The sequence below is a fragment of the Dermacentor silvarum genome, chromosome 11, assembly GCF_013339745.2.
Source record: "Dermacentor silvarum isolate Dsil-2018 chromosome 11, BIME_Dsil_1.4, whole genome shotgun sequence".
NCBI classification, from domain to species: domain Eukaryota; kingdom Metazoa; phylum Arthropoda; class Arachnida; order Ixodida; family Ixodidae; genus Dermacentor; species Dermacentor silvarum.
The window spans coordinates 66,277,624-66,298,678 of NC_051164.1; the positions used below are offsets into that span (position 1 = coordinate 66,277,624).

The window sequence follows — 21,055 nt, forward strand, 5'->3', positions numbered from 1 at the left end:
GAACTCCTTGCGGTGTACCTCGCCTTTAAATATTTTCGGCCACTTTCTGGAGGGTCGGCACGTTCACGTCGTCACAGACCATAAGCCCCTGACGTTTGCCTTCCATCGGAATCACAGCAACTACACTGCACGGGAGATCCGCCAACTGTGCTTTATCTCTGAGTTCACAGTGGATCTCCGTGACGTGCATGGGCCAGAAAATGCCTGCCGCTGACGCACTCTCCCTGCGTCGATGCCCTGGCGGCCCAGGTAGCAGCCGCCAAGCGCAATGACACTGAGCTGCATCGCCTTCGTTCCTCATTCACTTTCCTGTCCTTCACTGAGTGCCCGCTTCCGTTTTCTTCCTCCTTGATAACGTGCGAAACATCCACTGGTGTTCCTCGACCCTTCGTGCCTTTGGTTTTTCGTCGCGCAATTTTTTGATCAACTGCACAACATGAGCCACCCTGGTATTCACGCGACCTAGAAACTAGTCACCACTCGCTTCCTTTGGCCAAGCATCGATGCAGACGGCCGTCGCTGGGCGCGAACCTGCCGTCAATGCCAGCGTGTTGAAATTCACCGCCACACCATCCAGTCTAACTCCCCATTTCGGCCTCCACACGCAAGGTTCTCCCACGTACACCTCGACATTGTCGGCCCTCTCTCGTCATCACGTGGGGCTCACGTGTGGATCAATTCACCCGATGGCCAGAGGCGTTTCCCATTACTGACGCTACGGCAGAGACAGTTGCCACGGCTTTCATGAGCGGATGGGGGTCGCATTTCGGATGCCTTTTTGTCGTCACCACCGACCGAGGTCACCAGTTTCGATCGGCCCTATTCACCGCGCTTGCCAAGATCCTAGGCCTTCGACACATCCATACGACCACCTACCATCCTTCCGCGAATGGCCTGAAGGAACGACTTCATCGACAACTGAAGGCTGCCCTCACGCCTTAGCCAAGGGAACGTTGGCTCATCCACCTTCCCTTCGTCCTTCTGGACATGCCATCAGCACTGAAGGCTGACCTAGGTTGCTGTTCGGCTGAACTCGTCTACGGCGTTCCCCTGCGCCTTCCCGAATAATTTTTCGCGCCGTCATCGCCACCTTGCACCCATGATGCTTCCACCTATATCCGGGAGCGGCGTCCCACGTTTCGTGACGTTTCTTCTCTAATTCCTGCTGACCGACACCCTCCGTCTGCATTTGTCAGCCATGTCTTCGTTCGGCGTGACCACGTGCGTCCAACTCTCACCGCGGCCTACGATGGACCATTCCGCGTGCTCCATCGTACGCCTAAGATGTTCACGCATAACATTAATGGCCGCGAAGATCTCGTGGCTGCCGATTGACTCAATCCGGCCTATGTCGCCCCTCTTACGCCCGCGGTCCCTCCACTAAACCTAGCCTCCATCTCTTCATCGCTCTGGGTGGTCGCATTTAAGCATTTCACTGGGCGGCCCCTCTGGCTTCCGCTCTCCGGGGGGGGGGGGGGGGGGGGGAGCCCTGCAGCACCCCTTGCCTCGAGTCCGGGCAGCAGGCCACAACGTGCTCCGCGTGCAGCGCCAGTCAAGGAAGAGGAAGTTCGCTCCCGGCCACGCAGCGTGTGCAGCGCGATATAAATAAAAAGATAAGAACAGTTCGAAACCCAACGCTGTCGGAGTGGGTCTTCCTCGCATTAGCTCCGCAAAGCCTGATCGAGACGCATTCCGATTTCTTAGGTTTGATACAATGCCAAGTAGCCAGAACAATAACATCGCAGAATGGCGTATGACATCGGGTCCGTTTTGGGTCAACATCTAGTCCGTTTCTGCTAATGTCGACTATCCATCATCACTTAGACGCCGTACGTGATGAAGACAAGGCATTAGCCTCGATCTTGAAGAACGCCTTTAGGAGCGCAACTTATTGACCCTTTTCGCGGAGCAGTTTGTTTTAGAGAAACGAGATGGCACTTACGGCGGCGCGCCATACCTCTCCTCAGCGACCGCGCACGAATACGAAACCATTACCGCTTCTACCTTGCTTCTGTGCGATCAGCTGTCGGAAATGCAACTGAGTTTTCGCTAACACACTGTGCTCCAATCATGCTAGATTGAATCATGTGGATTGAAGACGAGTGCAATAGTTGGCTGCAAAACTAGTGACTGGCATGTTAAGGAATAGAATGAATCTGCGTGGCCAAGTTCGCGCACCGCTGCTGCAACTGTCCGAACGTGTTACCGGCACTTCGTGATGTACGTACGGCTTTCCTCGAGGATACAGAAATTTGCTCATCCGCCAGCCTTGTATCGCTAACCTTCAAAGAAAGGGCTTGATCCCCAGAACGTCGGCAAGAGGGAGTACCACTCGTTAGACAATGATAACGGGAGTAGCGCCGCTTCCTGTCATAGTAGGTTTCGCGCACCCTATATCTACACACATCTACTCCAACCGGAACAGAAACTTAGACCCACTCTTTCGCCAACGTGTCAAGAATAAATGAATATATTACACACTTGAATAATGCACACTTGAATATATTCGCACTATATACGCACAATAAGTCACGTTACACCGACAGCACACAAATGGCCGAAGCTGAATGTTCCGTGACGGCCCGCAATAGTAAGCGAGTTACTAGCAATAATACATCTTTGCTACAAGCTATTACAAGGTACAAAACAGCAGCGTTTCATGCCTTGTGCGCAGCAAGAACAAATCTATCGGAACTGAGCACACCCGCGAGCGATTAGGGAGAAAATAATCAGATAGTGGCCGCACCGAGGAACTTCATTGAGTCCGAAACTGACAAGCCACCGCTTCAAAAATGTTTGCCGAATAAAGAACAAAAAGCAAAACACACTAATCCTGACTGAATTCATATACGGAAAGCTTGGATAGCTTGGAATACATATTTAGCCCCTCTTTTGGAACAAGCACCATATACGCTGCTTGCGCCGTTTGGACATAGCTTAATCAGTTCCGAAAGCGCTTTTGCATGTTCTCTGAAGCTGTGATCAAAGCTTCGTGTCGTCCACCTGGTCACCGTCTACGATATCTTCGAAAACAGATGTTTTCTAGGTCGCACCGGCGTCATACATTTCCATTGTAAACAAGGAGGCAACGGAGGCAGTTGAGGCAAGCAATGGACGCGTCATCACGTGATCAAACATGGCAGCGCCCACGGGATCGCCGCGAAAAGGGTCAATAGGCTCCCGTTCCTGCGCAGAGCGTCGGCGTACCTCGGCGTCCCTCGTAACCGAGCGAACGAGCACAGCGAAAGATCAAAGTGAACGTGGAGCGCAGTGGGAGATGAAAAAAAGCATAAAGCACAGACCACACATACGCTTGCGGACGCACGCAAGCTCGTGTCTACGCTACGCGCCTGCCGCGCCTAGCGCGAAATGGTTGCATCCACAAATACGCGCGACAGCGTTTGCTCACTGGCCTCACACCTGGCCTCACGGTGCCTGGCATTACTCGTTGACGCCTTGGCAGACGCCACTTCGTACTTCGTTTTAACAGTGTTTCAAAATGCTTCGATATTTATAAACATAATTGTTATACTTTTAGAGCTGTTAAATTAGCAGAAAAGTGGTCGCAGTTTCACCTGAAAGGCGAAGCATCAATTGCGATAGCAAACTTGTAGAGAGCTATACGGAGTAATGGTATTAGCTTTATCAGCTGTATAAACTTGGACATGCAGCAGCATCGGCAACACGCAGAACTGTTGTCGACGCCATCGGCGTTTTGCCCGCGTTCGCTCAAAATGCGTGCGGCGTTGGTGACTGTTGCCGGAGCCTGTGATATAAATAGGCACTTGGAGCCGCAGCTAAACGTCGCCTCCATTCCCTCCCCCTCCCCCACGGCTTCTCGCGCGTCGGAAGAAGGTGCGTTTGCTCTACATATATGGTGATTGTAAAGGAGAAAAGAGACGCCTACTTCTGCAGCCCTTAAGCGATGATAAGTGGTTCTTGAGGGAAAGGGAAAGGTTGGCGCTATCTTCTGCAGCCCTTGAGGGAGCACGACTCAGCGCCAAATAGCACGGCGCGGAACGTGCGTTTGTTCTCCGCCGTGCGTTCACTCCCCGTGAAAGACGCGCCCCTCGCGCCCTTTCACTCGCACATACAGCGTTCGGCACTCAAAAGCAGATTTCTGCCGTCGGCGTCGCCGTCGCCGTCGCCGTCGCCGTGAGGTTCCGTATGACGTCATTTGGAGAAGAAATCGTCGCCGCGATGATAAGTGGTTCTTGAGGGAAAGGGAAAGGTTGGCGCTATCTTCTGCAGCTCAAGGGCTGCAGAAGATAGCGCCAACCTTTCCCTTTCCCTCAAGAACCACTTATCATCGCGGCGACGATTTCTTCTCCAAATGACGTCATACGGAACCTCACGGCGACGGCGACGGCGACGCCGACGGCAGAAATCTGCTTTTGAGTGTCCATATAATTGCTATCGCAATAAAAAGTGAAGGAGAAGCACGTTCTTGCATGGTATAAATCTGCTTAACTGAGAGTTGAATGTACCGCGCCGTCGCTGCGCAGCCAGGCGCGCCGACGCGAGGCAGCCCAAACGCGCAATATCAGAGAGGAGCTGATCACCGAGATCGCGCGGCGATTCGACGCGTACGAGCCGTTCCGCACCGTCTGCGCATGCGTGGGCGCGCAGACGCGAACTTGCGCACGTCCGCAAGCGTACGTGTAGTCTGGGTTTAAGGCGGAAAGCGGAGGGGGAGACAGCCAGCGAATGCGCTGAGTTTTCACCGCGTGAGCGATCTCATCGGCCCTTCCGAGGGGGGAGCCGGTTGGCGTGAGATAGAAAGGGCTGCGCTCGTCCGCGGCGTCAGCTGCTGAGGTCAGCCCGCGGTACCAGCGCGTGTGACGGGGATCATCGCAGTTGCGAAGGGCGATGGCGAGCGGCTACGAGTAAGGCTCGATGTGACGCTCCCTTGGGTGTTGTCGCCGCTGACACTGGTGGTACGATTTCCCCGCGACGAAGGGCGGCTCTCATTGTTAGTGAAACAAAAAAATTACTCCATCTCCCGCTAAAGGGAACCATGTGTGGATGCGAAGCAGCGGGGAGATGGTTTGATCGCGGCGCTGCACGGGAGAGAGAATGAGGTGCGCGCGCTCCGTCATTTTCATACCGCGGAACTACCGTGGCGCCCCCAGCGGAGTATGCAGCTGTCGCACCACCTGTCGTGCGCGCCGCTCCGGATTCCTAGAGGAGAGAAACGGGGGAGAGTAGGAGAGGAGCGAGAGGGGGAGGGGACGCGCATGTGCTGAGATGGTGCGCGACAGAGCCGCCGGCAAGAAATGCTTCGCATTTAAAACGTGTGAAGAAAAACGTAGTGGCCGCGCAAGACAGGTTGTGCGGCGACGATGGCTACGATATGGCGCCAGAGAAGCGCGCGTCGTCTGTATGGAAGCAATGCTCTGCATTAGCGGAGGTCTGTCTGCGGCAGCTGCTGTGAATCGCGCCAACGCGTCACCCACGCGCTGCCTCTCGCGATTCCCGATTAGCGAGACAGTCGAGCCGCACTTCGCTTCGTTTGCTATGTGCCGCACGAGACAGATTGTCCGCGCCAGCTACGCTACTCACAGCGTTCTCTTCCTAATGTAAACCGTGTAAGGTCCCAGCGGAAAAAGATTAGTAAAAGTGACTGGCGGTCCGAGCGGCAAAATCACGACACGATTTCTAAGGGCCACACCCCTGCTTTGGAAAATGGAATGTGCCGCTCCGGCCACCAGCCACTTGTGCTAATCTGCTTTTCCGCTGGGACTGCACCTATATAATCATAATACAAAATATTGACACGCGAAATGGAAACGCGAATTCACATTAGGGAGTATCGTATTTGTCGGTGAATTTGTTGCATCGATGATCTTCGAGTAGGTTCAGACACTTTTGACGAAGGTTTAGACATCTACAAGAGGTCGAAGACCATCATGAGAGACGTAGGTATGAAGTGGAAAACGACTGACAAATGACAAGAGAGGTTTGATCGCAACGAAAAAGTAGATGTACGAAAAAAAAGCCGCATTTTCGCCCGAAAGGCGAAGCATCGATAGCGATAGCAAATTAGTAAACAGCTGTACAAAGTATGGATAGTAGTTTGTCGGCCGTATAATCTTGTAAACATAGGCATATTAAGTAAATTAAAAAGCACGGTGTCACGCGTGCACAAGCAAATATGAACACATCTCACTCGATGACTGCGGAAACTCACTGTCAATACGCTGTAGAGAGTAAGCGCGCAGCAGCAGCGAGTCAATTGACCTACGAGCCGCCGCTCGCATCAACGCGAACTAAGCCGCGAAAACACAGCACAGGGCGGACTTTGCCCCCACCGCAGATGGCTTTCAAGATACCGCCGCCCAGGCGGGCGTGCGCGGCGTATAACACCCCCCCCCCCCTCCCTCCCCCCGGAGCCTTGCGGCCAACGGGCGCGCACGGGTCGCTCGGGCCAAGGAAGGTAGGAGTGGCCTTTACGAAGCCTTTTGCATTCAGAATCGGATGGGCCAACGACGCCTCGTGTGATGACTGTAGTAGCGAGGAGACTCTTCAACACCTTCTCTGTGATTGTCCTCGCTACAATTTACAGATACGATCACCCGCAATCGCGATAGCGCGCTTTGACCCAAGACCTTTACCTGAGGAAATTATTTTAGAATTCCGACATCACAAGGCCATCGAAGCGGAGGGCGACGAGGGCACTGTTGCCGTTTTTAATGACAACAGACTTGGACAAGCGGCTATAGCTTGAACTGATGTTCAGAGTCCTACAAGTGCTACTGTGCTGTGATTGTATGCGGCGACAGTGACCGACTGTGATCGCGTATTTGAGCTCTCTTTCTCTCTACTTTCCTGTCACTTTACCTCCCTCTGCACGCTATCCCCAGTGTAGGGTAGCAAACCGGATCTTCCCCCTGGTTAACCTCCCTCTTTCTTCTCTCTCTCTCTCGCCTATTCGGATGTTCACATCCATGTCATGGTTAGGCAGCCTGGTAGCGCTACTGCGAAGTTCAAGCTGCGGAACCCAAGAGGCGGAACGAGGAAAAAAACTCTCGGACCAAGTTTCCTCTTAATAAGTACACAAGTAAGCGTTTTGGCTTTGCTTTTATTTACTTAATTATCTAAGCTTGTAAATCAATTCCATCGTAACATTCGAGAAGAAAACAAACAAACATACACCGCAGAGAACAACAATACACCTCACACCGCGTAACAAGAGGTACACAGATACACATACACGCACGCGCGCACATTAAAAACCACTGTGAGTGCAAGCGACGCCTCCAGCTCCGTCGTAAAGGAAGGGATCACAAAGGGGTCTCTCTTTATTGTTTCGTACGTCTCCTCAAGAAACTATGCAATAAAAAAAAACACAGCATAAAATTTTACTTCGTGTTAAAATCGTTCATTGATACAAACTCAATAAAAACAGCGTAAAAAAGTAAGAACTTTGATGGAGAGGATGCCTCGGTTTTTCACTCGCATATAACCAGGCAGAATACACAGTTTCGAGGGGGGAAAAGACATGCCGTGGCAAAGTGAATCGTCGTATCAAGAGAAACATAGGCTTCGACGGAACCAGTATGCCACGAAAAGGCCGCAGAAAAAAACTTTCGAAGTTAATAGGCATGTGTTGATCCCTAACCTTCGTGAGGGATGCTTATCACAAGTGTTTATATGACACCAAGTACCCAATGATTAGCTAACAATAAAAGAATAAATTATTCGCTTTTTTTCGTTAATTAGTTGTGCAACAGCACAATTAAAAGCGCTGCCGTTGCCAAAGTTCACGGTCTTTTGCTTCTTCCGAGAGTTTTCTTTGCGAGTTTTCCAAAGCTAGCGCAATTAAGATATCAAACACACAGAGAAAGGAGTCGCGATGAAAAGAATATATATAACTGCTTGGCCACAAGGGCGTGGCCGGCTGCTTCTAAATGTTTCGTTCGATGATGACTTCTACACAATATAAGTGACCAACCTATATTGGCACAATCTTGGAAAGACTTCTGCCTTTCTTAAGCCAGTGAAAAAGAGAACTCCGCGGTAGTGTGTGGGCTGGTAGTTCCAGCCAAGTTTAACCGAAGTGGCGGCTTTCTATTGAGTTCAAGTAGGTTATTCGTGAACTTCGATGATTTACGCATAACCATTTAAAATATGAGGAAAAAGTCTAACCAAATTTTACTTCTAGACACCTGCGACCAAATCAGAAGTTGTTAGGTTGAATTAGCAAATGCTAACATTTTATTTTCTTCTCACGTGCAACAAAATCGTTCCACCAGGTAAACAAAATTTCTACATCCATTAAGCAGCAGCGAATGTGATCGTGAAACGTTCGTTTCACGTTCTACGAGGTCACCGAAGAGAATGTTTGAAACTGCAGTTTCTCCACGCAGTTAATGCGTGACGTTTCGCGATCTGGCACCAGGCAGATACAAATACACGAACATCCAAAAGGCTGAGTCCGGTATGAGCAGTGTAGCAATCTTATCAGCATTGCCGGTAGAGCCACCGATATCATTAAAGCTCTTACTCTTACAGACACCATTTTGACCGGAACAACCACTTCGACAACTTCGAGAGATTGACCCTGAATATTTGCCTCGAAAGACTCGCGGCTGCGTCGAGTGAAATATCCCGGCAATCGAGTATTGAATTCAATGTACAAAAGCACTTCTGACTCGTACTGAGGCGTCAAGAGCACGTATAGACCATCAAAGGCTCATCGAAACTAAAATGACTCGTCCGATGAGGAAAACATTCCTTGAGGGTCACGCCTCGACGTAAAAAAACGTCCTGCGTTTCACGCATTTTATTTGATGAAAAGAAAAGGCTGTAGCTTGCTTTCGCGAGTTTTAAAACTGGGTAGATACACTTGACTAGCGACTTCGAGCGGAGCGTCGGTCTCACCTAAGGAGGGCGCAGCATGATGAAATTATCGACATGAGTATTGCATCCTGAGACTCGCCAGCAGATTTCCATATATTTGGCCATAACACTAAGATGTTTCAAGCGCACCTGAATGCGCGATACTTGCGTGCGACTATTATAGATTCTTAAATCCACAGCTGGTGCATTCCTGCTATCGCAATTCTTCTTCTTTCTGGGGCTTTACGTGCCAAAACCCGTTCTGATTATGAGGCACGCCGTAGTGGAAGGCTCCGGATTAATTTTGACCACCTGGGGTTCTTGCACTACAACGTGCACTACAACGCAAGCACACGGGCGTTTTTGCATTTCGCCTCCATCGAAATGCGGCCACCGGGGCCGGGATTCGATCCCGCGACCTCGTGCTCAGCAGCGCAACGCCTTAGCTGACTGAGCCACCCCGGCGGGTAGTCCTGCTATCGCGGCTACATGTTAAACTGCCGCTGTCAAGCTGAATCACCTGAAAACGTCCTTCAATTGATCTATTTTTGTTCCCACCTCTTGCATTCGCACAATAAGAAATGTGCTCCTGCATTTGGCAACAACTTAATCCCTATGCAACCAAGAATTGAGTTTCACGCTGCGACTGTGCCTGATAATTTCCGGCGAATAGCTTTTTTTCCTGCACATACAACTGCAAGTTTCTGTAAAAGATCGTGATAATCAAGGTAAGAAAAAAGCAAACTGTGACTAAAAGTCTCAAGGATCATCATAACCATAGCGAAAATATCACGAATACTGCGCCCTCTTAAGAATGCCAGTGCGCGTGAAGTTTTAAATACATAAAAAAAACATAAAGAGAACGATCTCCTTAAAAAAAAAAAAACGCATGTACGCACTCCAAGAACACGCGAGGAAGCGCACCAGTCAGCTAACCACTCACTCCTCCCGCGACTCGGCACATTCAGTGCCAGAAAGGTTACACCTATAGTTATTACACTTACAAAAATGGAAATTCTTCGGCGCACCATCCGGCGCACACAAGTGTCACGGTGCTGACCACACGAACAGTATAATGAGCACTTCTTGCCTCTGCAAGCAGGTTGAATTTGAGGCCGAACAAACTGCCAGTTTTGATATGGTACATTACAGCCGCTCGGCGGGCAGTGTTTCTGCGACGCCCCGTAGGCAACACAGTAAGCCCATGGTGTGTGCTGTTCCATGCATTATTAGCAAGTACGAATCATCGTCACGATACACAGTGTCTGATCTAACACTAAACCTGAGCAGCCAGTGCACAGAATTCGCAGTAAAGATAATGCCGAAATTGATTTTCACATTTCTTCGAGGTTTAGAAAGAGAACCGAGAGATATTTAAAGAGACACTGAAGAGAAACCAAACACTGAATCCGCTTAGATTAATAAAGTATTCTTGAAGAACTGCACTTTCGTTGATTTCGCGGTAATAGGTTGATTATTAGAAGCGAAAAATCGCGGTCAAAAATTTTTTTCGCGCTAAACCACAGGGCCAGTACGTTACTGTTGACGTCAGGGATGACAAAGTATTTTATCACATTTCGGCCATCGTGGTTAAGTGAAAGTTCTGGAAACTTCCTAAGTTCACTCATTGGCTAATGTCGAGCACAATGTAGTTCAATTTTTACCAATAAAAACTAGACGCAAGGAGACAGTGCCGAAATCCGTGACATCAGGGACAGTTGGTCACCCACCAGTTATACGTTTTTTTTTTTGCATATTTTCTGACGTCGTCTGGCAGTAATAAGAGTGCCTGTTTTGGTATTGTGGAAGGGTAATTTACTAGCACACCTCAAATACTGTATTTTTTTCTCTTTAGTGTCCCTTTAAGAGCGATTGATGAAGATGTTATGCCAGAATCTTTGTAGGGTCGCATAATTTCTGCATGGAAGGGCAGATGGGAGTAGCAGCACAAGATCTTGACAGAGCAGCCCCACCACGTTTGTGTTACTTACGACGCGTGGCATAAGCTCGATTTCCAGATGCGTCGAGAATCCTGGCGACAAGTGACACAGCAAATATGCACTGAGAGATAATCACGCAGACTTACACGACAACATTGCCACGAGAACGTAACCTGCGACACGTGAAATAGATGGCTCCACTGATATCAATGACGCTCGACGCACATGGAAAACTGGCACACAAGAATTGTGCAGCAGAGAAGAAATGTCAAACACAGATATTCACGCACAGTCCACATGAAAACAGCCATGTCACTACAGTTTTTACACCAAAGGGGCAGCAATGTCTTTGATATGCAGGTGTGTCTCGATGGCAAAGTTCTGGAGCAAACAACATGTTTTTACTCTTCGTCAGGCCACCTAACAAATGCGCGGGAGACAATGGGTCCACTATGAGCACGATACTAAATGTCATGGATGACTCGTGTCGCTTCCCTATGTTTTTTTCTTTTTTTACAATAAATATATGCGCACACATAGATGTCCGCTTCAAGATCAACAAGCACATTCCCGCACACTGGAGAAGCTCTCGACGAGAAAGTTGAGGTTCCACTTTTCCCTTGCCGACGGTGGTCACCTACAGTGGGCGACATTCCATGCCATGTCGGTGTAAACCCAAACTTCCGTGATACCAACGTTTGCCAGAAAATGCTGGCGACAACAGCACTTTCAGCGAATGCACATCGAAGAAGTCCTCACAATGAGCGCGGTATTTGAAGCGCGCGGCATTTTCATTGACACCCTTGCGACGACCATAGCTGCCGCCAAAACTGTAAGTAGCTTTGATGAGCACAGCCACACGGTAGCGGATGAAGACGCGTGCCAAGTTTACTAATGTCGTCCGATTAAAAGTGCTCAACTCCTTCGCGCACAAACACATCCGAACCGTGCTGCGAGGTTTCGGAGGACCAGACGCCGCGGCCCCGGTCTTCTAGCGCTAGTGTGGCCGAAGACTCCGTCCTCTCTTCGTCCATGAGCGAACTCGAAGACCTCTCAGAGTCCGACGGGCTCTTGATGCCGGAGTAGGCGACTTGCTGCCTCAGGCAGGAGTCTCCGATGATGGGCAGGTGCCGCGCCCTGGGCGACGAAGCCAGGGCCGCCGTCAGAGAGCCCAGGATGGTCCTGTCCGGGGCGGGAGCCACCACGCTGTTCAGCATGGCTGCCCGGCCCAGAGACCGGTAGCTACCACCCTGCTTGGGGACGTGACGCGCCCCCACTTGATGCGGTTGCGTGCGCCAGCCGTCGCCCGACTGAGAGTGGTGCTGCGCGGCGGCGTCTTCGTCGATGGTCTCGTACACGTGGTCGTTGCGCGAATACGGGTCCGGCGGCTTCCAAGAGCCGTCATCGCTGGCGTTGCTGCGCGGGTTGTGATGGTTAGGGGGCCACTGGGCGGCCGTGTAAGGCAGGCAGTCCGGCGGGGGCGCCTGCTGCGCTGCCGGAGGAGGCCAGGCGTTGCAGATCCAGCTCCGCAACGGGTGCTCTTCACAGGGGTAGTTGTTCGTCACCGTGGCTATAGATGGGAGACCTGCACACAGGGAAAGCGGGTCAACAGCGGCTCTGCGTGCAATGTGGTTGATTCATTCGATGCTAGTTTGAGGGGGTTCAGGCGGCCCAAAGCCTGCATCACATGATCACGAGAGGCGTGCGCTATATAGTGTAGTGCTTAGGATTAGTCTTCACCACCCGGGGTCCTTTAGCGCGCATCCAGAGCGGTGCACAGGCTATCGTGAACGGCTAGTCGAGCAAGAACGACCGTCCATCAAATGCAACCGAAAAGGACGGTGCACACTTTTCAGCACGCACCATTCTTGGAAGCTACAAGTTATTCCTACAGTCACGGCATTGTTAACGCTTCTACTTCAATTATTCCAAGTTGTGTGCCTTTAAACCAAGTTGTATGCCAATCCCAATCCAAGTTTTATTCCAAGGTGCGATTCGCAGGAATGCGATTTAAGTTCCGAGCGAGAACCTTACTGCAAGCAATATGAACAAAGCGTACACACGAAAGAACTGAATGTACACTAGGATTTGGGTACAAAATGCACCAAAGGAATGTGCCACATTACATGTGGCCCGAGTACACTTCTCCTGTCGTAAATGCGATGTTAAAGCTATATATAACGCACAACAAACCGGGCACACAAGTGCAGTCAACCCGAGTTCAATAATGCTTATTCAAGACAATGACCTACTGGAACTACACACCTGCACAAATAATCGGCTTCGACGGGAGATGTGTGCGCCAGCTCTCGTTCCAAAGGCTGCCACTGATGGCGCTCTATTCGACTCTCGAGTGACGTCGAAAGTAACGTACGTGCCCATTGGAAGTGCCCTCTCAGGGCAGCACGATAAAGCGATAAATTGTTTTATTTGATTCTTGCTCATTTGGTTGTTAGAAGGTAAACGAGCAAATTACATATCATATTTTGCATGCTTTTCAGTTTCTTGTATTTTTGGTCAGATATAAGTAGGCAACAAATAATTGCATTTTTTTTTCTACAGTTAGGATTACTGTTGTACGACGCATTGTTAGTACAAAATAATGATCGGTACTAGGAGGAACCGAGGTGTGCGTTGTTCTGAGTGCGACCGTGCCTACGCGTTGAGTCAGCACGCGATGCAAACGGGGCAGTTTTAACTTGTAGGATGTGTTTGCTAGGGTCGCGACCAGACCTCCTAGAGCAGAAGGATAAGCTAGCTGAGCTTGTTGGGAAGCTAAAAAAGGAACTCAAGAGCGAACAGAAGCAGAAGAAGCTGGTAGAAGATAACATAGCCAACGTAGAAATGAAGCCGAGGGCCGCCATTCCGCTAAGCAACGGTGAACGCTTCCGATGCGAGCCCCGCGAACGGGCATGGCTCCGAAGCAGATAGCACAGGTAGCTGTGCAAGGTATATGCAGAAGTTTTGAGGAAGAGACAAATGATTAAGGTGACGTATACAAAAATGCTAGAATCATAAGCATGTATAGAAAACTGATTAACTCAAGCAGGCTAGATGACTATTTGTCATCACCTCGTTTCAATAGGGATGCCAATAAATCATCATCATCATCTACTCTTCGCTGTGGTACCGGAGTGAGCCATAGTAGATAGTTGGAAGATGTTTCTGTCATGTTTTCGCTCTTATATTTGAATCATTTTAACCAATAAGGTTAACCAACGCGATAACACGCACTATTTTTTCAGTGTCTTAATTCCGTCCACTACTCTTCAACAAGTCAACTTGATCTCTGTTTGGAGTAAACAGTAATTCAGTGCGTCGTTCGCACTCGTCTGGTCCTGCCAACCGCTCGAAAGCGATTGGCAAGAACAGACGAGAGCCCCAAGGCGGCTTTAGGTTGCAGCTGTCGCCACCCGCATGTAGCGTTAAGCCCTAGTGGCAGCCAAAGTGAACAACGATAGGCGCGCTGAAGCAGTGCAGTCTGTGCAGGCCTGCAGTTTCAGTAGATCTTGTTCAAGACATGCAAGCGAACAAGGCGAGCGCTCACCTTGTGTGGCATGGTTCCTTGCGTCTTGTGTGACCTCGGACGACTCGTGCTCCTTCAGAGAGCTCCAAGATTGCGGGGTAGACTACGCAGAGAAAGGGAGATGGGGAAGAGGAAGTGAGAGAAAGAGAGAAAAACACACGCATTACGTTAAAACCACCAAAATACTATCTGAAAAAGAAGAATACACTCGATAAACACTGGCTGCAACAAAGGAAGAAGAAACTATCAATAAGGTTGGCAGTTGGCAATAAAGCTCCTGAGAACTCAGACGCCTTCAAGAACTAGATATAGAATAGAACGATACATTTTATCAAGCTCCATATCGCAAGCGCTCGAATGAAAACTTCACGATGACAGCCACAACTCATTCGAGGACGTCTTCCTGAGGAAACTGTCGAATCATTTATCCGCCTACAACTTTTGATGCACAGTTTGATATCGCTGACTGTCGCTTGTTTGACAGGTTGTTTATGGTTGAAACAGTTTACAACCGATGGAGCTAGGAATAAAAATAGCGCAAACCAGTTTACAATTCAGGAGACCGCAGGATGTCAGTGAACTGCACCAAAAGAGCCGGCCGGTCAAATAGGTTAACCCTACCTTGACGCGGCGCAACTCTGCATTTCGGCAGCATTTTATCGCTTTTATTGTTTTATCTCTCTTTTTTTCTCTTATAGACTAGAAGTTAACGCATATCATATTCTCATGATTTATGCATATTATTTCCTCAGGATGTGCAGACGATCACACGTTAACTTGAGTACATGATGATGCTATTCCTGTATTTTTTATATATTTTTTTCAGAACACCGTGTCAGCGCTATCAATACAAATGAACAACACAGGAACCGAAGTCTGTGATCATTCTCGTACGGTCCGTGGCAGAATGGAACTCAACATGCGCGAAGCAGAGTCTGCAGAAAAACTGTACTCGCGAAGGTGGCGGCGAGGCCTGTGAAACCACTGCGCGCCAAGTGCCATTAAGGACTGAGCTACGACAGCGCGAAAGAAAAAGAAGAAAAAAAGGAAAGAGAAAAGAAAGGAGACTTCCGTTTCTCTCTGCCAACGTCCCGGGCTCATGAAGGCACGGCTGCGAGAGACGTAAGCACCTCAGACGTCGCCGCAACTCCACTAATGGAATGCGAAAACTTCACCGGAAGCCCGGGACCTCGCTTCCAGAAACGCGCCTAATGAATGAGACGATCCCTCCCGCTTCCTCCTTCGCAGCTTTATTGCCCGGCGAGCAAAACCAGGCGCAATCCTCATCTCTCAAACGGGAGTACGCAGAAGGCCTCGCACCCAAACCCCGCGCGGTGCACGCACGCGTGACCAGTACCCACAGGGCCACTATACGCTCTAAAGGAAAGTCGCATGAACACAGCAGCGTCCGCGACTATTCTTCGCTCGTCTTGCCTGCTGTCAGGCCACCTTTGTCCCCAAAAATGCACCTGTGTTTTCTTTTTTGTTCTTTTTTTTTTTGTCCTCATCAATGGAACAGCATGTATAACATTACGGCGTTTGACCATGGCAGCCATCTCTCAACCAAGGGGATCTGAACGGTCAGTAAAGCGATAGCTGTTTTCTTTCTCACTACTCCAATTTATTGGTGTTACTAGCATTAATTTTCACCCGGAGCTATATAATAAGAAGTTCTTAAAACTGTGACCGCGAACGTGCCCTTATAGTCAATGACAGTCATCACGGTTAACCTTGCGCGTTGCTTTAAGAGATAAAGCGCCAGAATGCAGTTTTTTTGCGCAAACGTTCGGCGCCATACAGATTTCGAAACAGAGCAAGAGAACATTCATCGTTCGTATAAATATATTGGTATACTTTTTTCACAGCTTTTGGGCTACGCTTCAAACGTTGTGCGAGGCATTTAATTCAAGACCAAGGCAGGCACAAATAGTGACGGCAGGTTATCAACGTAATATAAAATAAAGTAAAAGTGAACTTTTGGAAACCCTTAATATCAGAAAAAGAGGCACGGACAGCGTGAGCGAATAATTTTGGGTGTCTATTTGGAAGCGAAATACGTTTTCTTTTTCTTTATTTATTTCCCGTGAACAACCTGCGCGCACGCGCATTTTATTGTACGTCTCCTGCTGGTCTTATAGGAGACCGTAATCAATCGGTTGCGAGTGTAGCACGCGTGGTGTCTGGTCTCATGTTCTTTGCGTTCGTTTTATCTGCGCTACAATGCCTTCGCCGTGATTAACTACGCTATAAATTCCAGTCATCCTCAAAGTCCAGCTTAGATACCGCCTTATTCGAATAGGCACGGCTGCTTAGGCTGCCTGAAAAAAAAAAAAAAAGAAAAAGAAAAAAAAAAAACTATCGAACTTGCCTTATAAGAAACAACACGGAACCTTCGCAGAAACGTGCCTTCGAAACGCTTTCTCACAAGCGCGCTTGACGGCGAATCACACGCCAATTGTACGCGCGAAGCGCAGTGTGAGAGACATCGACAGCCACTTCTGCAACAAGCTCGGCTCAGCCGCAGCATGGGCCGAGGAAGTTGCGACAGGGCATGCGCGGTGGGTTGACGCGCCGCTTATACAGCGTCGCGGCCCCCGTGTCACTTTCGAAACCCCGTCAGGCTCGGCCGGGCCTCTTTCGTCACGCTTACAAATTGCGCGGCGTGTACGCGACTCACGTCTGCGGACACGTATATGTCGCAAAGCTAATCCAATTTTCGGACAAAGCCCCGTTCTCGCTCTCGTGCGACGGGGTCCCCAGAGGGGGGGGTCAGCCGGCGCACCCGATTCCGCTCCGACCGCACTTCCTCTCTCGTCGCCGTCCCAAGTTTAGCGACTGCCGCTGAAGAAAGCCGATGTTCGACTAGAGAAGGTAGATTTTTTGAAAAGATATAATAAAAACCCCGTTTGGGTGGCTGCTACGTTCTCCCCCTTTTTGCATTCCTGTCCCCATGTTCCTTTTGATCGTCTACAGCATTTGTCGATCGCCATATTGTCTCTCTGATCGTCGCAGTCGCTGTGGTTGGGTTTCATTACATTTACCTCGGTAACAATTTTTCGCAATACGCGAATTTCCAGGGAAATCCTCAAAGCCCGTATGAGTTGGGAGCATAATGACACGTGATGCGTATCAGTGTAGCCTTAACGTTGAAGGAGTGTTCGTATCCAGGAACCACGACTGTGACAGCAGGTTAGACTGAACACGTGTGTAACGCATTGTGGTTGCAGCGCTGCTGGCGCATGGGCTTGGTGAGGCCTTGCGGATTTATGTCAAATAATAAAGTTCGGCTGTTAGTCCAGCATTCGCCTCTATGCATGTAATTACACCTTGCATCTTGTGTGTGCGTTTCTTTCGCTGGTTTTAGGCAGTAGCAGCGAAACTTGGGCGATAGATGGTGGACGCTCATACTCGTCTAAACAGCGCTATAGGACGGACAATTAAGGATGAAGACGAAGAGGCCGCACTCGTCCGAGTATGACTACCGTTCGTCTTCCTTGTCTGTTTGAGCGCTCTTTTGTCAAGTATGATCGCCGGTCTAAGTTCATCATGTCACCCAGCCTTGTAGCACCCCTATTTTCACGCCACTTTCTCTTCAGGAAGACGCCACAGTTCCCGGGGAGGAAACGGCGCCCGCAGCTGCAGCAGTTTCCAAGGAAGCCGATCGCTCGAAACCGCGGCGTTCCCGCTGCGCAGGCTCCTCGCACACCTGGGTGTCGGCCCACGGAGGCGCGCAACAACTGAACAGAACGACAAGTTGGTTGACGAAGCGCGCGGCCCCACCGCATCACGGCATGCGGCAAATTATTCAACACTGAGCCTCGTCCAAGTGACGTCACCGGATCCCTGATCTAAATTAACGACACTTGCATTCTCTGCACGAAAGTGCTGCGCCGGTAGCCTTTGTTTCGCGTTCATTGCGTACGTGTAAACATAACTGCGGCTTGGTGAATCAGAGGCGATGCTTATCGATACGCCGGAACGCTTGAAAGTCCCAGCTAGAAGCAGTATCACGCCACTTCGCTAGGAGGTGTCTGTTTTCCTGGCGTCACCTTACGGCAAATTTCCTCTTCCCGTGATGCCAATAAGGCTGCTAGCACAAAACAATGCCCGCGGGCACTTTCTATTTCGTGAAAAGGGCTGCCAATGCTCTTCCAACGCTGCATTGTGGGTATTTCTCCTCACCCTTGTCAGGACACGGCCGGTGCCGAACTCCAAGTCGCCACTGACGCTCCCGCTCGATAGGTATACAGCGATAAAGAGGACGCTGTGCTTGGGGATACACAAGAACGCATAAATCGTGTTCCACGGCACGCTCTGCCCCGAATTCCACTGGGCTTATTTCATTTCAAAGAAGAAACAATCTACCGATTGTATCGGCTGAGCGCTTTTTAGGCCATGATTTTAATTTCTTTTATAGAAATTTCTGAAATAAACTCGGCAATTGTAAACTTCTTTTATTTCGACATCTAAAATAATATCGATCTGTTATGCACTATGCACACTCTGAAACCGCCACGAAGATACCGTCGGTTATAATTTGATTACATTTATTGCTACGGTTGCCTGTATGCTGCTCGCAAACTCACCAACCCAGCTAGCATGACTGAAAAGAGACGCCACGATAAATATTAGCATCGTGGTTACGACAAACAGGCCTATGCTTCAGCTAAACGCCTAATCTTCCAGCCTGGATACGTTCAACCAATTTAAAGGGACCCTAAATCAAAAGTCACCACCCAAGCCCTCCGTACAGATGGTTAACCAGCAAGGCTGAAACGTGCGGCCCCGGTGTTTAGCAGTGGGTTAATCCCGACGCTGTATTGAAGCGTTTCTCAATTATTGGTTACATGTTTGTGTTTCTAGTGGAACGCAAGCGCCAATGCCGGGCGGATGCTGCTAACCACGACGCCGAGCTAACTCGAGATATCGAACGTATGCGAGAAAGGCGAGCCGAGGAGGCGGCGTTGCAGGCAGAGCAGCGTCAATGTGGCAATGGCGGGAACGCGTTCGCTAACGACGTCACTAACGGCGCTGCCAATGGCGCGCACGCTTGGGTGCCACGCAGATAACGGCGTAACTGACGACGCAGCCAACAGAAACATGGGAAGAACGGTTTTTCCTTTCGCCTAACCATATATAGCTCTGGCTGTAAACTTCCGAGCCATTCCACGCTGCGAAGGTGGACGACCAGCGGAGCTGTAGGTAAGGTCTGTAGGTGAGGTAGGTAGGGAACTGTAGGTGAGGTGACACGACCCATGACGCGTCGTGGGCACACAGATGTTTGCATAACATTGAATACCGAACCCTTCCAAGAGAAACGCCACGAACCACTTTCCGTCTGGCCGAGACATGCCTATGTTGCAATCATCCACAATTACGATGGGAGTGAAGTAGGTAGGGGTGATCCAACCAAAAGTGCATACGCTTGGCGTTAGCGGCACGATCTTCGTCCGTATTACGTGCCCCCAGCCGTCGCCGCGCACATTCCCGCTTCTGTTCACGACGGTGTTCTTCGTAGGTGTCAGCCGGCGCGCCCGCAGTCCTCACAGCACGCGGTCTACCCATTGCACGGTGGAAGGAAACTGAGATACGGTTACGTGATTTGCCTATATAGAGCCCGTGACGTCAAACCGCAATGCATACTAAACGATGCCTATTCCGGTATTATTTTTTTTCTTTATTAGGATATTTTTAATCACAATACGTTTGGACACTATTCGCCAATAAACGCAGCTGGGGCATACCAGGCGATACGCTTTTAAAGCCGTTTTTATCACCGGGATCGGCTGGTCGTGAGCTATGGGGTGGCCGCCATCTTTTTTGCGACGCACACAAACCGCCAGAACCTAGCGTATAACAGCTCCGCTGTAATAATATTACACTAGATTGCATTTGTAAATTATCATTCTGTGATACCAAAAAAGCCGCCTAACCGTCATAGGAGGGCTGACAAGCCAGAAACGACGCACATATGAAAGACGGCTGGTCGCGGCACTCTGTCGTTCACGCGCGGTAACGTCACTGATTTTGATCCCGTCTACTCGCGACAAGTTATTTGTTAGATTGCTAAATTTCATTCTGCCCCAGAAGTGACAAAATACCAGGAAATACTTAGAAATTACTGACTTGGCGTATGCGTTCGCTGGGCTTTCGGCGTGAAATCCCCCTAGTAGTAATCAACATTTTCCCGCGAAGTCGATGAAAATATAACTTTGAAACAATAGTTTACAAGTGTGAACTGATTAAGGTTTAATGGTTGGCGTTCCTTTGAAAGAAGCACATGCAGGAAAATCATCAAGCTGCACACCTAATGGCACAGAAAACGGGGGTACAAGAACATCGAACCGGCAGCGTTACTTTCTGCTACGCCGTACAGAAGAAAAGTAACAAGCAAGAAAAAAAACACACATTAACCCTGCGAGGACAAAGCGAGTGTTCGCGACTCCACTTTTATAACCCCCTTGCGTGTCCCGTTGCTCCTGAATCTTTGCAAATCGTACCGCGGCCCTACGGAATGTCTCCCCTGTCGCTCCAGCTTGCAGTCGGTTCCCGATTTCGCAAGACAAATGTGGAGAGAGAAAAGAAGGAGAGAAGAACGCATGCGCAGAAGTAAACTTGCTAATGCAATAGAGTGAACTCTTTGCTGCGCAGTTATACGGTTTGAGTTTGGAGTTAAGACCCAGCGAGGAAGGAGGCCGTCTAGCACTTTCGCAGCCTTCTGCGCCTCTCTCTTTTTTCTTTATGTGGA

General features: G+C 49.6%; 1 protein-coding gene across 4 annotated transcripts in view; it reads right to left on the reverse strand.

Annotated features, from left to right (window-relative positions):
• Positions 1-7,063: 7,063 nt before the first annotated feature.
• Positions 7,064-21,055, reverse strand: part of LOC119432634 (adhesion G protein-coupled receptor L1-like) — a 313,279-nt gene continuing 299,287 nt past the window's right edge. For 3 of the 4 annotated variants that reach the window (XM_049659268.1, XM_049659266.1, XM_049659267.1), the window contains 2 exons: positions 14,329-14,410; positions 7,064-12,366 (listed from right to left, as the gene is read on the reverse strand). In XM_049659268.1, the coding sequence (XP_049515225.1) occupies positions 11,687-12,366; positions 14,329-14,410 (762 nt within the window). In that variant the 3' untranslated portion in view covers positions 7,064-11,686. The remainder of the gene's footprint in view (positions 12,367-14,328; positions 14,411-21,055) is intronic. The other variant, XM_049659269.1, reaches the window with a different exon arrangement.